This window comes from Callorhinus ursinus, unplaced genomic scaffold (genome assembly GCF_003265705.2).
Source record: "Callorhinus ursinus isolate GAN/ISIS: 27379988/994484 unplaced genomic scaffold, GSC_fseal_2.0 scaffold8, whole genome shotgun sequence".
In the NCBI taxonomy this organism is placed as follows: domain Eukaryota; kingdom Metazoa; phylum Chordata; class Mammalia; order Carnivora; family Otariidae; genus Callorhinus; species Callorhinus ursinus.
Window position 1 is genome coordinate 26,218,722 of NW_027397070.1, and position 19,737 is coordinate 26,238,458.

A 19,737-nucleotide genomic window follows, 5' to 3' on the forward strand; every position below is an offset into this window, starting at 1 on the left:
ACTCAAATTTAAGAGTATTTCTTTGAGAGCTTTTGTGGTAAGCCATAGCAGTGAAGTTAGATCATCAGTGGCTCCTCCTCCTAAGCCTAATGAAATAAACCACAACAGTGCAAAACTAGCTCTCAGAGGAAGAGGAACTGCTCTAGCCTTGGATAAGTCTTCAGCTACATTGTGACAGTAAAGCTGCACCAGTTGTTAAAATATTGAAATACTTGGTCAGTAAATAGCTGCTGCCTGGAGCCCAACGGGAGGCTCCATCACCGGGGCTTGATCCCAGGACCCTGAGATCATGACCCGATCATGGCAGATGCTTGACGGAGCCACCCAGGCGCCCCCATGTATTTTTTTTTTTTTTGGAATAGTTTATGTGCACAGAAAAAGTCTGAAAGCATACAAAAGAAAATGTTAATAGCAGTTGCCTACAGGGTGCAAATTCTTACAGGAGATGGGGAAAGATTTTAGAGGCTATTTCTTTTCACTTTACAGTCTTTGGTACTTTGCACATTTTAGTCATAAGTGCATTTTTTTGTAATATGAAAAATTCCCTTAAAATGAAATTTTAATAAATTATCTTGAATGACTTACAGCTTAAAAAGAATATTCATTTTGAATTCTTAATCTCAGGAAACAAACTGAGGGTTCCTGGAGTGGTAGGGGGTGGGAGGGATGGGGCGGCTGGGTGATAGACATCGGGAGGGTATGTGCTATGGTGAGACCTGTGAATTGTATAAGACTGATGAATCACAGAGCTGAACCCGAAACAAATAATACATTATATATTTTAAAAAAAAAATAGGAAGGGAAAAATGAAGGGGGGGAATCGGAGAGACTATGGACTCTGAGAAACAAACTGAAGGTTTTAGAGGGGAGGGGGGTAGGGGGATGGGTTAGCCCAGTGGGTGATGGGTATTAAGGAGGGCACGTATTAAATGGGTGTTATATGCAAACAATGAATCACGGAACACTACATCAAAAACTAATGATGTACTGTATGGTGACTAACATAATAAAATAAAATTTAAAAAAAAGATTATTACCCTCTAAAAAAAAGAATACTCATTTTATCCTCTTATCAACCCTGTGGATATAAACAGCAGGTATTATCTCTATATTACACATAAGAATATAGTTACATTCTTTCTTAATACAGCTCATACATTATAATAAAAGCATGGCATATCTATAATTATGGTTTTCCTCATTCATTCAACAAATATTTATTGAGCATTTATTATGTACTAAGTTCTAATAGTGGCTAGGCACCATACCTTAGAGATTACAGTAGTGAACAAAATAGAGAAGTTTTCCACTGTCATGAAACTTATATTCTTATTTTTTTAAGATTTTATTTTTTTATTTATTTGAGAGAGAGGGAGCATGAGCGTGGGGGAGAGGGGAACAGCAGAGGGAGCAGGACAAGCAGACTCCGTGCTGAGTGTAGAGCTGGATGTGGGACTCCATCCCACAACCCTGAGATCATGACCCAAGCTCAAGAGTCAGTTGCTCAACTGACTGAGCCACCCAGGCACCCCAAAACTTATATTTTTATTGAGTGAGGAAAGAAATCAGATCAGAAACAAGGACATCAGTTTAATATTATGCACAGCTTTAGAGTGGACTAAGATGGATAATATGACTTTTAAGAGGTAACATTTGAGATCAATAACAAAATGGAGTGGATAAGCAGTCTAGGCAGAGGGAATGTCAATGCCAATTCTCTAGAGCAGAAATGAGTTTGGCATCTTCAGGGAACCACTGGGGTAAGGAAGAAGAGGGCAAGTACTACATGAGGGAGTAGTTAGGCAGGTTTCAGATCATGTAGGACTTCTTAAGTGATAGGAGTTTAAGAAGTTTGGATTTAATTTTCAGTAAAGTGGGAAGCATTTGGAAGGCTTTAAAGAGAAATGGCTTGATCTTATTTAGAGAAGTAAGAGAGGACACAGGGAGATCGGTTACGAATCTATTATCGTAGTAGAGGCAAGAGATGATAGAACTTGGGACTAGGGTGTTGGCTGTGGAGATGGAAATTAGTGGTCAGATTCAGGCTATGTTTTGGAGGTTGAGTTTTTGGGACTTGCTGATGGAGTACATGAGGGAGGGTGAAGAGAGAAAGCAACAAAGAATTAAAATGAAAATTTTTGTCTTGAGCAACCTGATAGACCTTGGGGCTCTTTCCTGAGAGGAAAGACTAGGCGGGGTAGAATCAAGAATTTTATTTTTTGGCCACGTTATGTTTAAACTGCCTATTTGATATCCAAGAGATGTCCAGCAAAGAGTTGAATACATATGTCCAAAGTTCCCAGAAGGGTTAGAATGGGAATGACAGGTATACAGCCAGATTGAGGTTACCTGGAGGAGTGTGTGGATACAAAGAGACCGAAGGGCCAGTACAGCAACCTGGGGCAAGCCGATGTCTAGAAATCACCTAGAGGAGGACCAGCCAAGAAGCAGCACCTAGTAAGGAAGGAGAAAAAACAATCAAGTGAGGCTCAACTGAAGGCAAGACAGTAAAGCAGCTTCATGGAGGTAGAATGCTGCTGGCCAGTGGAGTAAGATGAATACTGAGAACAATTAGCTTTGTTAACATGCAGATCACTAGTGTCCTAGAAAGAGCCTTTCAGAGGAGGGAGGGTTGAGCAAGTCAGCCAACTGGAGTGAGTTTAGGAGAGAACGTGAGGTGAGGAGATGTAATGGCAACCACTATTGTTTGAGGAATACTTTCTAGAGACAGTGCACATTTTGGTTTGCATTTGCATGTACAAATGCTTGAGAGAAAAAAACCTCAAATATTTGTTATAAGCCTATGTGTTTTGTTCCCATGTTGAATTTTAGATCTTGCATCTCTGTAACTACTACATTTAAAAACAAACTGAGGGACAACATACATCCTAAAGTGCATAAAGTGCACTAATCTCAACATGTACAGCTTGATGGTTTTTTTTTCTTAAGATTTAATTTATTTGACAGAGAGAGCACAAGCAGAGAGAGAGAGAGGGAGAAGCAGGCTCCCTGCTGAGCAAGGAGCCCGATGTGGGACTGGATCCCAGGACCCTGGGATCATGAGCAGGGCCGAAGGCAGCCGCTTAACAGACTGAGCCACTCAGGCGTCCCTTGATGGTTTTTTTATATGTGTACGCTCGTGTAACCAACCGTTGAGACCAAGATAAAGAATGTGAAAAGTATCCCTTAAGGTTCCCTTGTGCATCTTTCCAGTCTATAATCCTCCATTAGTAAACCAATATTCTGATTTACATAAACATTCATTAACTTTACTGCAAAAATTTTCAAAACAAACAAATGAAAACTCTAAAGGGCAATTAACTGGAAGCTGCTTTTGTGTAAACTTACCAATTGTTCTGAGTAAGTATGAATACCAATTATTTGGCGCCAAAATGCTGAAGCAATTTTGAAGCCAGTCATCTCCGAAGCCCCGCCCCACTTCCTACGCCACACCCCCTGTTTGCTGTTCGCCTTCCCAAAAGTACTGGGGCTCACCAGGCGGTGGGAAGAGACCGCTTTTCTGTCATGCGCACTAGGGATAGGCGCACTTTCCTCTTTTCCACAAACCAACTCACTAGGACCCGGCCTCGTCATGCGCATTGAGAGTTCCCAGGAGCGCGAGGTGAGGCGCATGAGCAGATAAGCTCGCGAGGGCGGAAGTGAGCAGCGGCTGCGCGGAGGTTGGGGCCCCCGCGCTTGCTGTGGGGTGGGCAAGCTGCAGAAATGACGCTCTCCGGGAGTCGCGTGGTTCCAGTGGCAGTGTTGCTGCTTTTGCTTTGGGGCACTCCCTGGACCCAGGGGCGGCGGAGCGACGTGCGCATCATCACGGACGAGAATTGGAAAGAGTTGCTGGAAGGAGAGTGGATGATAGAATTGTGAGTGTGGGGCGGTTGTCTCGGGTCCCCTCGGTGGGCCGGAAAGTCCGTGTCCTAGATCCAAGTCTGGACACCCGACTTCACCTTCATTCACCACCTTCTGCGGGTCCCAGGTTCGCCGGTACTCCACTCCGAGCCGTGGAGCCGGCGCCCCTGACTCCTCGGGATCCCTGAACTCTTCGGATCAGCTTGGTCCCACCCCCTCCTCGTTTCTTACCGGGAAATACTAAGTTTCTTCTAAAGTGTGCACCCCAGTTTGGTTTCTAGCGCTCTGGTGCTCCTAAGAGACGGCGTTCAGCTTGGAATTCTCTCAACTTTTCATGACTTTGGGGGTGGAGGTGGTTCGTCTGAATAGTTTCTATACGTTATTTATTTTAGAATGATCTTTCACAAACTTCTAGACTTTTCACCAAACTTTAGAAAATGAAACTGAGCAGAACCTCCCTTCTCCTTTGGTCTAATTATCCTTTAACAGTCCATTTACAGTGTTGGAATTTGAGACTCTTATTTTATGGACTGGGTATATTTTTATTTTAGGTGCTTAGTAAATTCAAGTTGGGTTATTGTTAAATTTTCTTTATCTTTTTTTTCTTTTTCTGCATCTCAGTTTTCCTTTGGATGTATGTTTTTGCAAAGTACTGAATAACTTGGATTGTTACTCTTACATTCAACTGTTATTGCATTAAAAAATAAAATTCATGTATGAGTGTGATTATAAACTCTGAAGACCACCGGGTCATCTTTTACTGGTCAGAGGAAATCATATGTCTGTGGTGATTCTATTATAATATCTCTTCTGCATGGGTAGAAAATAAACTGCCAGCCTTTGCTTTAGTTGCTAAATTGGTGGTGGTGGTGATGATGGTTGTAGTACTATTGATGATAGTAGTGTTAATGGTATTAGTAACAAACACCACTATTGAGTGTTAACTGTACTAAACACTGCTAAGCACTTTATCTACACTATCCTATTTAATTCTCTACAAATTCTGTAAGATAGGTATTACTTCCCGCATTTTACAAGTGAGAGAAATACCTGGAGGCTTTAATTAATCTGACCTGGTATTGCTATACTGGGTTCCTTTCTGTTTTTGAAGCCTAAGAGTAGGTATGCAATAATTGTTAGAACAGCCCCCTTTAACAGAGTTCAAGTGAGTGTTTTCCTGTATGCTTGGGTTGCCAGTTAATGGGTGGAAGTGGATGTCCCTAAAGGAGAGCTCAAAAGGCCAAATCAATAACTTGAGTCATAAAATCAAAAAAGGCATAGAACATTTATATGGAGGAAAAGATAGGGGAAAATGTTTATGTAGTATACATATAATCTGTAACTTAGTGAAATGAATTTTCAGGCATTATTGAAGCTATGCAGGGGAGAGGAAATATAACCAGAGACAACATTTGGTTTTTATTGTCATGAATAACTTGTTTTAGATTGTGCCAATAAAATATTCACAGTTTCATGAGTATTAAACAATAGCGATTATGAATTTATATGCAAAATACAGTCAAGTAATACTTAAGGAGTTTTTTTTTTTTTAAGATTTTATTTATTTATTTGACAGAGAGAGACACAGCGAGAGAGGGAGCATAAGCAAGGGGAGTGGGAGAGGGAGAAGCAGGCTTCCCGCCGAGCAGGGAGCCCGATGCGGGGCTCGATCCCAGGACCCTGTGATCATGACCTGAGCTGAAGGCAGACGCTTAACAACTGAGCCACCCAGGCGCGCCTTAAGGAGTTTTTTTTTTTAAACTCGTTTGATCAAACTGTATAAATACAGTGGTCAAAAATTTATTAGGGAATTTGAATTAGAACTTCTCTGTGAAATTAAAATATACTGTAGTACTTTTTCCTTTAGCTTACTGAGTTTGAGGTTAAGACTTAAAAAGCACCTAAGAAACAAAAGGAACTTGAAAGGGGAATCTAGTACTAGTCTTAATGATAGTCTGCTCTTATTACAAGTCTGTTATCTGCATTACATTCATCCTGATCAGTTTTGTTACAGAGATATTTTCATTGAAATACAATCTCTTGTTAAGGACTTTTCCCTTTTATGTATGGTACTAGTCTTGTTCCACAGTGCCACTTACTTTTAGGAGTTCTATTTTCATAAAATAAGTTCAAATATAATGAAATATAGAAACTGTACTCTTGTGTTCAAGTACATGCTTTATTCTTCCTGGTTTCATTAAAAAAAACTGAGGCAAATTAAAAGATGATATACAATAAAGCGAAGATAAAATCCTAGGGAGAAGTCAGGGCCTTGAAAGATGCAGAATATCAGAGGAGTAATTAAAAAGCTAATAAACTTACCCATAGATTTGTAAACCTGAGGTCTTAGAAACTGGCTGACCAAGGGCTGGCCAGAGGAACTTTGTTTGGCTTGCCTAATGTTTGTGTCTGGGTTAAGTTTTGAGGTAACATTTTTACATAAAAATGCAGATTTTCAGCTTTTAAATAAGATAGAGCCTGCTTCCTAGCTGTAAATCCCTTCCTGGTGGTCCTGCTGAGTGATTGATGGTGCCCCTCTTAAGCAGGGGCATGCATTTCCTTGTTCACCTCAGCCCTGGGCACTTCCTATTTTTCTCATTTGCGACTCCTGTAGTGCAAAGTATTAAAACTGGTGAATTCCAAATTTGGTTTTGAGGTTTCTGGTGGCCACATATTTGTGGAGAAATTCAAAGGTTTTTTTTTTTTTTTAAGACTTTATTTTTTGAGAGAAAGCACATGTGGGGGAAGCGGCAGAGGGAGAAGCCGACTCCCCGCTGCTGAGCAGGGAGGCTGAGTCTTGGGGCTCCATCTCAGGACCCTGGGATCATGACCTGAGCTGAAGACAGATGCTTAACTGACTGAGCCACCCAGGCACCCCGAGAAATTCAAAGGTTTTAAAAGAGCTGTTTTGCATGTGAACTTAATGAACTTATTTTTGTGTCTTAAGAACTTACCTCAGAATTACTTTTCTGTGATCAGTGTTAACAGTTTTTGATTTCCAGAATGTTAGACCCACAGTTAAAAACTTTTCCATCTTCACAAAATTAATCATTTTGCTGTTTTGTTTTTAGTATAAAATATTTTCATAAATTATACACTTAGAATTTTTATCTCCATATGGTCATATTAGATTGCTTAACTTTTTTTATACTCTGTTTCTTAGTTATGCTCCATGGTGTCCTGCTTGTCAGAATCTTCAACCAGAATGGGAAAGTTTTGCTGAATGGGGAGAAGATCTTGAGGTTAATGTTGCGAAAGTAGATGTCACAGAGCAGCCAGGTACTGTAAGTCTGTGGTTAGTCTTTGCAGATTGGGTTCATATGTTCATCCTGTTTGCCACATCACTTGGTCTCAGCCACCTTTTATTAGGTTTTGAAAACATAACTGTCTGTAGTACTTAAGCTGACTCACCCACCTCTCTGATGAGGGATCCTTGTGCAGTGGCTGCAGAAAGCAGATTCCATGGTTGTATATGCAGCTCATTCCTTTTATGTGTGGCTCTAGGGGACCTTGGAGACATTGCCCTCTCCCCATTCTTGCCCATTTAACTGCCTCTGATCTTTTCTTCCTTTGTATCCCAGGCCCCAGAATAGCACATAAGATGCCTTTTAGAAGTCCTAGAATATTGTGGTTCAGGTGGACATTGGAAAAGCCATCCTTTGCATCCATACCAAGCTTCAGAATAAGGAGCATGTGGTTGAAGTTCTTTGTAGAGCCAAGGGCACATTCTCTGACCAGCGATCCGAATCTCTTAATTGGGTTTCAAATTTAATACCTGTGATTTGAGGACATGCTTTTAATACAAAGACCGCAAGGTTGTGGGGTCAAATATACTCCTGACTTGGCCCCCTGAATAAGTGGTAGGCCCTGTTCTTAAGGATGCTCCATTCTTAGACCAGCCTCATCTTACTTGTTCTTGGTCACAGTAAACCTGGATTTGTTGACTCCATTCCCACCCCAGATGGTAATAATAGCTAATATTTATTGAGTGCTTACCTAGTACAGATATTGCTCCAAGTGTTTTGCATTTATCCTATACAACCTTGTGAGGTAATATCCCCATTTTACAGATAAGAAAACTGAGGCACAGAGAGATTAATCCTTAGTTATATTATTGCCTAACACATGGTTAATAATGTTATTGTTATTGCTCATGAAAGGTTTAAAATATTTTCCATTTTAACAACATGTTAGACTCTGCCTTTGTTTTTTGAATGTCAAATGCAGTTTCATTTGATTTTAGACCTTTCTAAGACTACTCTTTTATTGTGTTGCCCCATTACTCATCCCTAGTAGTCTTACCATACAGTGGTATAATTGATCAAATGTTTATATATATATATATTCACAGATATCTTCAGTATTCAAGCTTTTATATACTTTTAGTTGAGATAATGTGCAGTAGTGTTTATTTATTTATTTAATTTATTTTTAAGATTTTATTTATTCATTCGATAGAGACACAGCGAGGGAGGTAACAAAAGCAGGGGGAGTGGGAGAGGGAGAATCAGGCTTCCCGCGGAGTAGGGAGCCCGATGCGGGGCCTGATCCCAGGACCCCGGGACCATGACCCAAGCAGAAAGCGAACGCTTAACGACTGAGCCACCCAGGCGCCCCAATTTTATTTTATTATGTTATGTTAATCACCATACATTACATCATTAGTTTTTGATGTAGTGTTGCATGATTCATTGTTTGCATGTAACACCCAGTGCTCCATTCAATACGTGCCCTCTTTAACACCCATCACCAGGCTAACCCATCCACCCACCCCCTCCCCTCTAGAACCCTCAGTTTGTTTCTCAGAGTCCATAGTCTCTCATGGTTCATCTCCCCCTCCAATTCCCCCCTTCATTTTTCCCTTCCTACTAAGTGTTGATTTTTTAAAGTTGTTTTCAGTACGTAATTGGGATTTTTTTCATTGTTTGTTACAAAGCTCAACTATTTTTAGGTATAATTTCATGTGCTTTCCGAGTTAGTATTTAAATAATTCAGAATCAACTTTTAAGTAGTGATTGTTGGCTTATATAAAACCTGTTGTGTGTTCTTGTATTTATTTCTAATCTTTATCATTTTTAGGGCTGAGTGGACGATTTATCATAACTGCTCTTCCTACTATTTATCAGTAAGTATTTGAAGGTTCCGTAATTATGGAGAAGGATGCAACATGGTATAATCAGAATAGTAGGCCTCTGGCCTGGATCATGTTTAAAGAGCATTATATTCAGTAAGGCTCATTTTGCTCTTAGCGCTATCCTGGGTGTCTTTAGGTAGATGGACGAGGTATAAAACAGTCCCTGGTCGGGGTGCCTGGGTGACTCAGTCGTTAAGCATCTGGTCATGATAGCAGGGTCCTGGGATCCAGCCCCGCATCAGGCTCCCTGCTCCGCGGGAGGCCTGCTTCTCCCTCTCCCACTCCCTCTGCTTGTGTTCCCTCTCTCGCTGTGTCTCTCTCTGTCAAATAAATAAATAAAATCTTTAAAAAAAAAAAATAAAAAATAAAACAGTCCCTGGTCTCAGTGCTTTGTAATTATTTTGGAGGGTGGTGTTCATATGAAATCATGTGAAACCATATAGCATAGTAAATGATTATGAGCCCAGAGTTGTGTTAGGTCCTGTAGAAAGTTTGGTAAGGGAAAAATCACTGGGCTAGTAGGGTGGTTCCTGGAGAATATGGGGATGTAAATGCAACCCTGAATTTTCAAAAGAGTGCAGAAGTAAGCATTCCATCCTTTGAGTAATCTCATGAACAGTCATAAATAGGGAAATTGAATGTTCAAAAATGAGCTAAGAAAGGGGTATAGCTCAGTTTTCGGACAGTAGTAGATGAAATGATTGAGTGCTAAGTCAGAATGAGCAAGATTATGTAGTCTTCAGTATCAGGTCTTTGAGTTTGAATTTATCTTCTAAATTGGGGATAGGAAATATCAAATCTGTACAGGCAAACTTCATTTTATTGTGCTTCCCAGATATTGCAGCTTTTTACAGTTTAAAGGCTTGTGGCAACTTTGTGTCAAGTGAATCTATCCACCATTTTTCCAACAGCATTTGTTCACTCTGTCTCTGTGTCACATTTTGGTAATTCTTGCAGTATTTCAAACTTTTTCATTACTCTGTTTCTTATGGTGGCCCATAATAAGTGATTACAACTTGCTGAAAGCTCAGATGATGGTTTACATTTTTTAGCAATAAGATATTTTTAAATGAAGGTATGTACTTTTTTTTTAGACATAATACTAATAGACTACAGTATAGTAAAATTTATATGTACTTGGAAACCAAGAAGTCTTGTGACTTTATTGTGATAATTGTTTTACTGGGGTGGTACTGTGATATCTCTGAGGTATTGCCGGTACCTGCCCAACGCCTTAAAGTTCATCTAGTTGGTGGGTTGAATGCCAGGAGGTACTTCTCATTTAAAGTATAAAAGCAAGCTGTCAATTTTTAGTGTGTCTATATCTCACTTTTCTTTGTCATTTTTTTTTCATGTTTATGTCTGTTTCCCTCTACCTCTGTATTCATCCCTACTCCCTTTGTGTCTTCATGTCACCATGAGTACTACTGTCCCTTTTCACTCAGTCCTTTTCTCCACAAGTCCCTTAACTGGTTCTGATTGTGTCTCTCATCTTCCTTCTCACTTCTTAACATCCCTTAAACTTATCTGGAATTTCCTGTGCTTTTTTAACTCACATTGTTTATGCCCATTCTTTTGCCTGTTGAACTTCTACCTATTCTTCAAAAACAGCTCAAATGCCATTGCCTTTACAAAACGTTTTTTTTGAGTGGGGGCTTCCTTGTGGTCTTTGGCTCTGGATGGCTAAAGGATCCTCTAACCCTCCTGTAGGTAGTAGGGAGCTCTTGAAAGTTTGCACTTAAGAGATAAAAATAGAAGTATTGTATAGGATTAGACTGGCAGTATCATTGAGGGCAGTTTGAAAATAGTGAAGATGTGGGAGGAGAGAGAATTTTTGAACCTATGAGAACTCCCTACATTGGGAATGGGAGGCAGGGAGGGGCCTATCAGGAAGAATGCAAAGTAGACTGTAAAATACAATCACTGAAATAGGAGGAAAGGAAATACGACCAGATACCTCCAGCATTTTAAAGTAGTATGGCTAAGATGATGTGATTAGGGCTGAAAATTCCAGAAAAATGCCTTAAATTTTTAACCTAGATAGCTTAAAAGTAGCTAATAATTAAGTGCCAGACACTATTCTAACAACTTTAGATATAGTCATTCTTTTAATATGTTCATTACACATTTATTGAGATATAATTGACATATAACCCTGTGTTTCATTGTTTTATTATTTGGAAAGAAAATAGTCTTAAGGCTTATGATTATTTATAACCCCATTGTTTAAATAAATTTGGAGCTAAGATGTTATGGTAGGCAATTAGCATAATTTGTTACTTGTGCATTACTAATGATTTTGAATATGAGGATTGATTGTAAAATGAAGTTAAAGAAATAGCAAAACAAATACAAATTTATTTATTTGATTCTGTTTAATAATGTGATTCTGATCCTCTTTAGTTGTAAAGATGGTGAATTTAGGCGCTATCAGGGCCCAAGGACTAAGAAGGACTTCATAAACTTTATAAGTGAGAAAGAGTGGAAGAGTATGGAACCTGTTTCATCATGGTTTGGTCCAGGTTCTGTTCTGTAAGTATGAGGATTTTTCTTTTATTTATTTCAGAATTAACTGGACCAATTATATTTTGTGGAAATAAAGCATTTATATTGGGTTTTAATTCTTAGACCCTTAAGGTACATTCATATTTAGTGTGATATTTTTAGGTTGACTTTTTCTTCTAAGTCAGATGCTTTGATCCTTGTTAAGCTAGGAGGCATTCACTAGAATTGAAAGCCTTTTCAGGAATATTTTAGCTCCATAGATCATGGTCATTTCATATCAAAAACTAATCAAAATGAGCAATATGATGGGTAAAGTTATCGTTTGAGCTTAATATTTGAATGAGAAGCCTCAAATATACCTCCTCTTGCTACTTTAGATTTCAGTTCTTAATGTGATTAAATTATTCTACCCATCTGGTAATATTTTGGTTAAATAGTATGGATGAACAGTGACCTTAATGGCATGAGTAACCACTAGACTTTATATATAGCTAGATATGTGGAGTAGTAAGGATTGGAGATAGCATATTTCCTGCTAGCTGTTGGGGTGTAAGGCCTCACAGGTCATTTGAGAGACATCTAGAAATACTGAGTTTTGCTGAGGTCCCCATGGACTCATCCTGGTGTGGCTAAGCTATTTCTTCCTGTCTCTTCACACTTGCTCTTGATATACACACCAAGATCTACCAATGGTATAAGAGATAAAAAATATAAAGAGATATAAAAATATAAAAAGATATACCAATAGTATATACACACCAATGGTATAAGAGATAAAAATGCTCTGGATTCTGGGAGTAGAGGAAAGATCAGCCATAAGCGATATTTTGAAATAGGATTTTGTCTTCAGCACCTTTCCCTTACACCTCTCTTCCTGTGAAAATCTCTGAATTGAATTATCCTGTAGCTGTCAGAATTTCCCCTACTGAACCACCATGCCAACCCAGTTAAGGCACCTAATCTTCCTGGTAGAGCCTAATTAGTGCTGACTATAGTGAGGTTATACAGTGTTTTATGTTTCAGTTCTTGTTCCTATTCCCATTTTGCAGTTTAAACAACAGGAACAACATGATTGAAACACCTTTCTCTTTTGAACTGAAAATGCAGCTGATTTTTGTTAATTTGAAATCTCATAAATGACTTCTCCCCTCTCCAGTAGAAGAAGGGGTTGCTTGTAAGACTTTGTTGAATCCTTGGGGATTCAGCAGTCCATGCCTTTTGTGTTGTGGACTGAATAAGAGGTACTTCCAGTGTCAGTATGTTCACCCACCCGATGATGGGCAACAGATAGGTCATCCTGCCTACAGGAACTTCAGCTTAGGTGTGAATTAGTTTTATGTGTTGGTGGCAACACTTGCACTAGAGGGGAAACAGTTAGGAACCCACAAACTGTTTTTAGTTCTGGAGCATGCCTTTTTCTAACTGTCCATCTAAACTACTTCAGTTTATGTGAAAATAATAATTATTTTTATTTATATTATTACTTAGTATTTATTTTCAATGTTATTTCTTTGTATATCATTAAACTATATCAAGCTAATGCTATGATAAGTTTTATTTAATTTTAATACAAAAGGTGGGTAATTCTTAGGTGGGAAGGATCAGTTCAACAAGTGCTCCCAGTTCTTCCTTCAGACTCCCTTCTCTGCTCATTATTTTAAGTGTCAATAAGAGTTGCCATTTGCATACAGTACACTTGACTTTAACTGGTTCCATGGAGCTTATAAGCTGTTATTTAGAGTATATTGGAGAAATCATCAGGTGAAAGGTGAAAGGCTAATGTCAAAGCAGTAGGGACGAGGAAAAAAGTTACCAAGTGTTTTATTTATGAGGACATCACATAGTGACAGCAATTCAAGAACTGTTAATTTTTATTAATGAGACTTCTTAATACAGGCTTGAAATCAGTGAGGTATCACTAATCTTGATGAACACCAGCAATAAAATCTGTCATGTTGGGGAGATTGTAGCCTGAAAACTAGAAGGTATAGATGTATGCACATTCTACCTCAAAGCTGTGTGTCTTACTCAGTTTCTCAGTCCTCTCTCCTTTCTTTCAGGATGAGTAGTATGTCTGCACTCTTTCAGCTGTCTATGTGGATCCGGGTATGGACTAAAGTTGTATTTCTATTTTAAACATTTTTGACGCTACCCTTTTATTTTAAACAACCAGGTTTTTTATTTATTTTTTTCTTTTGATTTTAGACTTGCCATAACTATTTTATTGAAGACCTTGGATTACCAGTTTGGGGATCATATGCAGTTTTTGCTTTAGCAACTCTGCTTTCAGGACTATTACTAGGACTCGTAAGTATTTCATTTTTCAGAGTACTAGGAGAAAACCTTTTATGTCTGATAATTTAATATAGTTACACGAGCTCAATCATATACATTCAGTTTTCTTGTGTTTATTTTTGCAGTGTATGATATTTGTGGCAGATTGCCTTTTTCCTTCAAAAAGGTGCAGACCACAGCCATACCCTTCCAGTAAGTATATTTTTTAGTATTTATTTTTTATTTTTTTGTTCACTGTAATTCTGTTCATTTCTGTGAACACAGTCACACCTGTAACAGGTTGCCCTTCCAGCTTAGCTTTCTAAATGTGGAATGGTAGGTTATATTGGAAATGGCAAGGGGATATTTATTTCATGTAAGAATGACAGCCTGGTGGATTTTGGAACATAGTTATTTTCTTGGACTTTATAATGTAGAGAATTTTAACATTGCATGTAACTTGTCGATATTTAATGACATTGATCTGATGTCATTTTATTTGAACCATCATTCCTGGATCCATTTGAGTATACTTGAATCAGAAGAAGTTGAATATATTCTACTCTTGAAGTCATTCTTTATTATAGTGACCACATTTGAAGATTTTTCTTTGTATGCTAGCCAAGTCTAAGTTTTTATGGTAGGATATTGGGAACAGTAATTCCTGTAGCTGATTTAGGAGTGGCATTGACGCTGGACTACAAGATGAGTTTATATAATTAGAAATATTCACTGATGTCTGTCTTAGTATAATTGCCTCTCAAACATACATTTAATCTTGAAAATTAATGGTGTTATGGAAGCCTTCCTATTTGCTGTTTATAAAGAACTTTCGCTTTGTGCCATCCCACTTTTTCGTAACTCTCTAGATTTCATAAGTGATACTCTTTCCATTCTGTGGTTGAGGAAAATAAGGCTCAGAGAGATGAATTATTTTTCCAGGGTCACACAGAAGTGACAGAGTGGAGAATAGAGCCTACATTAGACTGTCGGCATGACATTTTCATTGTGCTGCCTTTCATGACTTAGGATTTATTGAGGTCAGAACTCGTGAAATGGTATCAGTGGAGATTGCTGATAACTGACAGGTTATCTTTTCTTAGATCATTACATCAATACTGAAAAGGCATATACAGGGGAAAGAATCATTTTATCCAGCAAGAGCCACTGACATGTAGGGAAAGAAATGCAAGCACAGATTACTTAAAAGACAAAAGTTGGCAAATGTACTTTTAATATTTATATCACTTGAAACGCTTTTAAAAAATTTGTCTCTTTAAGTAATCTGTGGCACAACTGATAGATAGTAACCCATACTTGAATCTGATACCACTCTTTCTATAGCAGGCCACATGATTTGAGTTGTTTTCCAGGATGTGTTTAGCTTAGATTTTGAGTTGCTAGGGAAAGACCCAACTCAGTCCAGCTTTAAGCAAAATAGAAGTTTATTGCTTCAGGTAGCAAGCAAGTCTGAGGGCAGTGATGGCTGGATCCTAGGGCTCAAATGTTGAGATATTGTGTTTCTGAATTGCTTAGTTGTCCATGCCTCAGCTTGCTCCGTTTTTGGCTCTTTGCAGTCCTTAGCATAAAATGATTAAGAAAGCCATAGCTCACAATCCAGAGTAAGAAGGAAATACACTTTTTCCCTACATCCACCTATCTTTTAGAAAAATTCTGATGCACTCCACTAGCGTAAAGAGCTCACTTGTTTGGAACAGTCACTGTAAACCAGGGTTTCTCAACCTGGACACTTCTCACATTTGGGCTGGTTAGTTCTTAATTGTAACAGACTCTCTTTTGTGCATTGTTGGATGTTCGGCAGCATCCCACTGGTTGGCAGTAGCACCGCTCCTCTTAGTTGTGACAACCAAAAATATCTCCAGATGTTGCTGAGTGTTCTTTTGGGTGGGGCGGGTGGGAGGGAGGCACGTGTGCAGCAAAATCACTCCTGGTGGAGAACCACTGCTGTGAACTGTAGTGCTCACCATAGCTACATGGGATGTAGTACAGGGAAGGGGCTATTAACCCAACAGAAAAAGGGAGGCCCGACCAAACAACAGATTGTCTACCGTGTGGTAATTGCTTCTGGTGTTTTCTTCTGCCTTGCACCCTCGCGTCTCCCTACTCTTCTGAATTGCCTAAGATTAGGGGCAGTCTAGAATCACTGAACAGACTGAAGCTCATTGGCCCAACTCTATGTTCTGTATCTCTCTGTTACATGGTGTGTTCTGAGTTTAAGTTAACTATCAATAGGCCTTGTTAAAAAAATGGGAAGGGTATGTGTGTGTGGACAGAGTTAAAAAGTCATTGAGCTGTACACTTAAGATTTGTACATTTCATTTGTAATTATGTCTTAATAAAATTCTATCTGTAAAGAAGAACATTTGTGAAACTCCTTGGAAAAAACCTGGATAGAATATAACCTTCAGTTGTAAATGTCTGATTCCTGTTCATGTGGGAACTGAAACAAGGGTAGTGTTGGAGTTTGTTTCAGTGTACTTGTTCACTGGAAGATTTAATAGCAAATTAAGATGGTTCTGTTGAATGCCGTGTATTTTCTTACAGCATCCACATTCATAGCATTAATTTTGGTTTATTAATTTCAGTTCATTTCATAAACAGGCAGGTAATTATAATGAATTTGCTAAGTAAAATGGATCTTTCAAACCAATTTTTATTTTTATGGTGTCACTCTTAAAGATAACTTCTTCCTTTTGGAAATCTAAACTTACCATTGATAAGTGGCAAAGCATTTTATGGGCATAGAATTGTGTCTTGATTTTACTCCAGTGCAAATCTGTTACAGCAACAACAACAAAAAAACCCATTTCTGGTCTTGATCTTTTATTTATTTTTTTTTAATGCTCACCATGAATGTTGTCTCTTGCCATACAATGTTATTAAGATATTACTGACTATATTCCTGATGCTGTACTTTTCATCTCAGTGACTTATTTATTTTATAACTGGAAGTTTGTACCTCTTAATTCCCTCTGGTCTTTATCTTTAAGAAAAATTATTACCTGAATCTTCTCAACCTTTGCAAAAAGTGGAGGAGGAACAAGAGGCTGATGAAGAAGATGTTTCGGAAGAGGAAGCAGGAAGTAAAGAAGGAGCAAACAAAGACTTTGCACAGAATGCCATAAGACAACGTGCTTTGGGTCCTTCATTGGCCACAGATAAATCCTAGTTAATTTTTCTTAATATCATAATATTATTTTGGCAGAAAGAGAAGATTGATCATTTCTTTTGGTTTGAAGTGAACTGTGACATGCTTGTACATTGCAGGGTTCTTTCTAGATTATCATTAGATTGAACAGACTACCTTCAGAAAATAAAAGTAGCACTACATAAAAACGTTTGAAAGAGGATTTAAGAATGGCAGTATGTGGTTTAAACAATTCTTTAATTTTTGAAAAATCTGGTGCCAAGCAATAAGATTTGAGTATGTTTGTTTAATAATCTGTTTCAAGTTTTCTGAGTTGAAAATTTACATTTCCCGAATATTGCATTATTGAGGTATTTAAAGAGATTACTTTGGAGAAAAAGATTTCTCATTTGATATAATTTTTCTCAGTTTCACTGTGTGAAAAAACGAACATATTTCCCATAAATGGGAACTTTGCCCATTGTCTCAAGAAATGCGTATTTGAGCGACAACTCTGGTCATTTTAGAGAGATAGTTCAAGATTTCTTCATATTTTTAGATTATGCAACTAATAAAAACTACCTTGCTTAATTAGAGTTTTCTACATGTGATAATACAGGATATGCTACTGACTTAGAACGTTTTTATATAAGTCCATGGTGTTGTCTTGATTCCTATAAAGGTTGATTACCTTTTTTGTTCCCCTCTGTTCAGTGTATGATTTGTATTTTTCTTAACCATGGGTTACATTTTTCATTTTCCAAATAGGATAATTTTTGGAAATGTTTTTCATTCTTTAATAATTAGTCCTTTTTTGTTGTTTCAAACCGAAGTTTACTGAGGGATCCTTAAAATTGAAGAGCTGTCTACTGATCATTTAAAATTTTGGCCATTCATTTCAGATTTTGAATCATTCTGTTGAACCTCTACTTGAACCGTGTTTTTTTTTGTTTTTGTTTTTTTTGGATATGAAGGTGAACATTCCTGATTTTTATTTGATGTGGAAAAGCCTTGGTATTTTACATTTTCAAAACTCATAGAAACTTAATTTGATATAAAATAAAGTTAGCATTCTACTCAGGAAAAAGTATCTTATAGTGTATGTTTTCAATGTATATTCATCACACAGAAAGTTCCTGATTAATTTTACAAAGTCTGTATATGCTTGGTGTTTAAAAAATCACAGCATTCTTATGTTTGTGTACACGCACAAAATCTGTATTCTGCTGTACTTTTTTATTGTGTAGTATTTCATAGGTGGGCATCAGCAGGATGGGACATTTAAGATATTTTTACTCCTCAGAGAGTTAGAGCACAGAGTTTTCACCTTGCAGTGAAAGTAGGGAGGGGTGCTGGGTGGCAGTAAGAACTGTATTACCTACAAGAAGGGGAAAAACCATAACTCAGAGTGAATCCCTTGTCCATTTATGTAATAGACAATTTCTGTAATGTCCCCTTTTGTCTAGATTCTGCTGCTGTGTGAATCCATTAGACTTATACAGTATCATAATGTACAACTGTTTTCTTGAAAGGCCTTGCCTTTAGAATATTAAATATTCTACCATTGAAGAGTTTTGGATGTATAATAATTCTGTGATGCTTTAGAAAAATAGTCTAAGAACAAAATAAACTTTTCTAAGCACTTCAGTCAAGCTGGAGACAAGTGTGATTTCTGGTTGCACATTAAGAAAAGCTTAATTACTTTGTATTTAACGATGTTCAGATGAATAGTTGTGTCACTGTGTGTGTTCTTGATCTGTATAGTCAAAAGGCTAGAGTCATACACATCTTTTCCTGATACTTGAGATGATAGAGGAATAGTATTTATTAATCACGCATGCTGTTTTCTAGTGTTCTAGTATACACGGCATAGATTTTAAGTTTCTAAGTGATTAGAAAATACTATATATGTAAAAAATTAAAAGTAGTCTGAATAGGTAGAGACGTGATATTTCAGAAAACAGATAATCTTGCATTTCATGAGGACTCTTGCGTCTCTCCAGTGACTCTCCAGTCACTCTAGACATCTGAATAAACAATTTTCTGTCACACCAGCGGCGCACAGAAACTGTAGGGATCGTTTTACCTTTAACAGACCCCTTTTGTTTCCATTATTGGGTTAAGGGTACTCTATGGCAGTTAGGAGAGATTGAGGTGCAATATCAGCGTCCTGGAGAACTTTGCTCCCCACTGCTCCCCCCACCCCAGTACTTATTCAGTGCTTCCATGGAGGTGTAAAATCTGATCACTCCAATGGAAAATGCAGTTCTACCAATACTGCATAGATACTTAATAAGCAAGAATGACAAGAGTTGTAATGAAGAGTCCTGTGTATATAATAGTAGCTTCCATTCACAAGGGTTCTTTTTTCTCCACATTCTTGCCAACATTTATCTCATCTCTGAGTCTAGTCATTCTGACAGATGTAAGGTGATACCTCATTGTGGTTTTGATTTGCATTTCCCTGAGGATGAGTGACATTGAGCATCTTTTCATGTGTCTGTTGTCCTTTTGGATGTTGTCTTTGGGAAATTGTCAGTCAGGTCCTCTGCCCATTTTAATCGGATTATTTGGGTGTTTTTGGTGTCAACTTGTGTAAAGTCTTTAATATATTTTGGATATTAGCCCATTACTGGATAGATCATTTGCAGATATCTTCTCCCATTCAGTAGGATGCCTTTTCATTTTCTCGATGGTTTCCTTCACTGTGCAAAAGCTTTTTATTTTGAGGTAGTCCCAACAGTTTATTTTTGCTTTTGTTTGAGGAAACCTATCTAGAAAGTGTTGCTAATGCCAGTGTCAGAGAAATTACTGC

At 38.0% G+C, this 19,737-nt stretch overlaps 1 protein-coding gene, 1 long non-coding RNA gene and 1 other non-coding gene across 3 annotated transcripts in view; 2 read left to right on the forward strand and 1 right to left on the reverse strand.

Annotated features, from left to right (window-relative positions):
- Positions 1-3,547, reverse strand: part of LOC112821902 (uncharacterized) — a 69,230-nt gene extending 65,683 nt beyond the window's left edge. The window contains exons 1-2 of the long non-coding RNA XR_012378984.1: positions 3,349-3,547; positions 2,350-2,454 (exon numbers count right to left, since the gene is read on the reverse strand). This is a non-coding gene — a long non-coding RNA (uncharacterized lncRNA). The remainder of the gene's footprint in view (positions 1-2,349; positions 2,455-3,348) is intronic.
- An 88-nt stretch (positions 3,548-3,635) lies between these two features.
- TMX1 (thioredoxin related transmembrane protein 1) lies at positions 3,636-18,569 on the forward strand. The gene is made up of 8 exons (XM_025870053.2): positions 3,636-3,875; positions 7,025-7,140; positions 8,941-8,986; positions 11,399-11,527; positions 13,561-13,606; positions 13,706-13,807; positions 13,921-13,987; positions 16,786-18,569. Exons 1-8 carry the CDS (start codon positions 3,724-3,726, stop codon positions 16,962-16,964), a joined length of 837 nt encoding a protein of 278 aa, XP_025725838.1. The 5' UTR covers positions 3,636-3,723; the 3' UTR covers positions 16,965-18,569.
- On the forward strand, positions 7,250-7,383 carry LOC112822806 (small nucleolar RNA SNORA70). The gene has a single exon (XR_003207799.1). It is a non-coding gene; the product is annotated as a small nucleolar RNA SNORA70 (small nucleolar RNA).
- Positions 18,570-19,737: the final 1,168 nt, after the last annotated feature.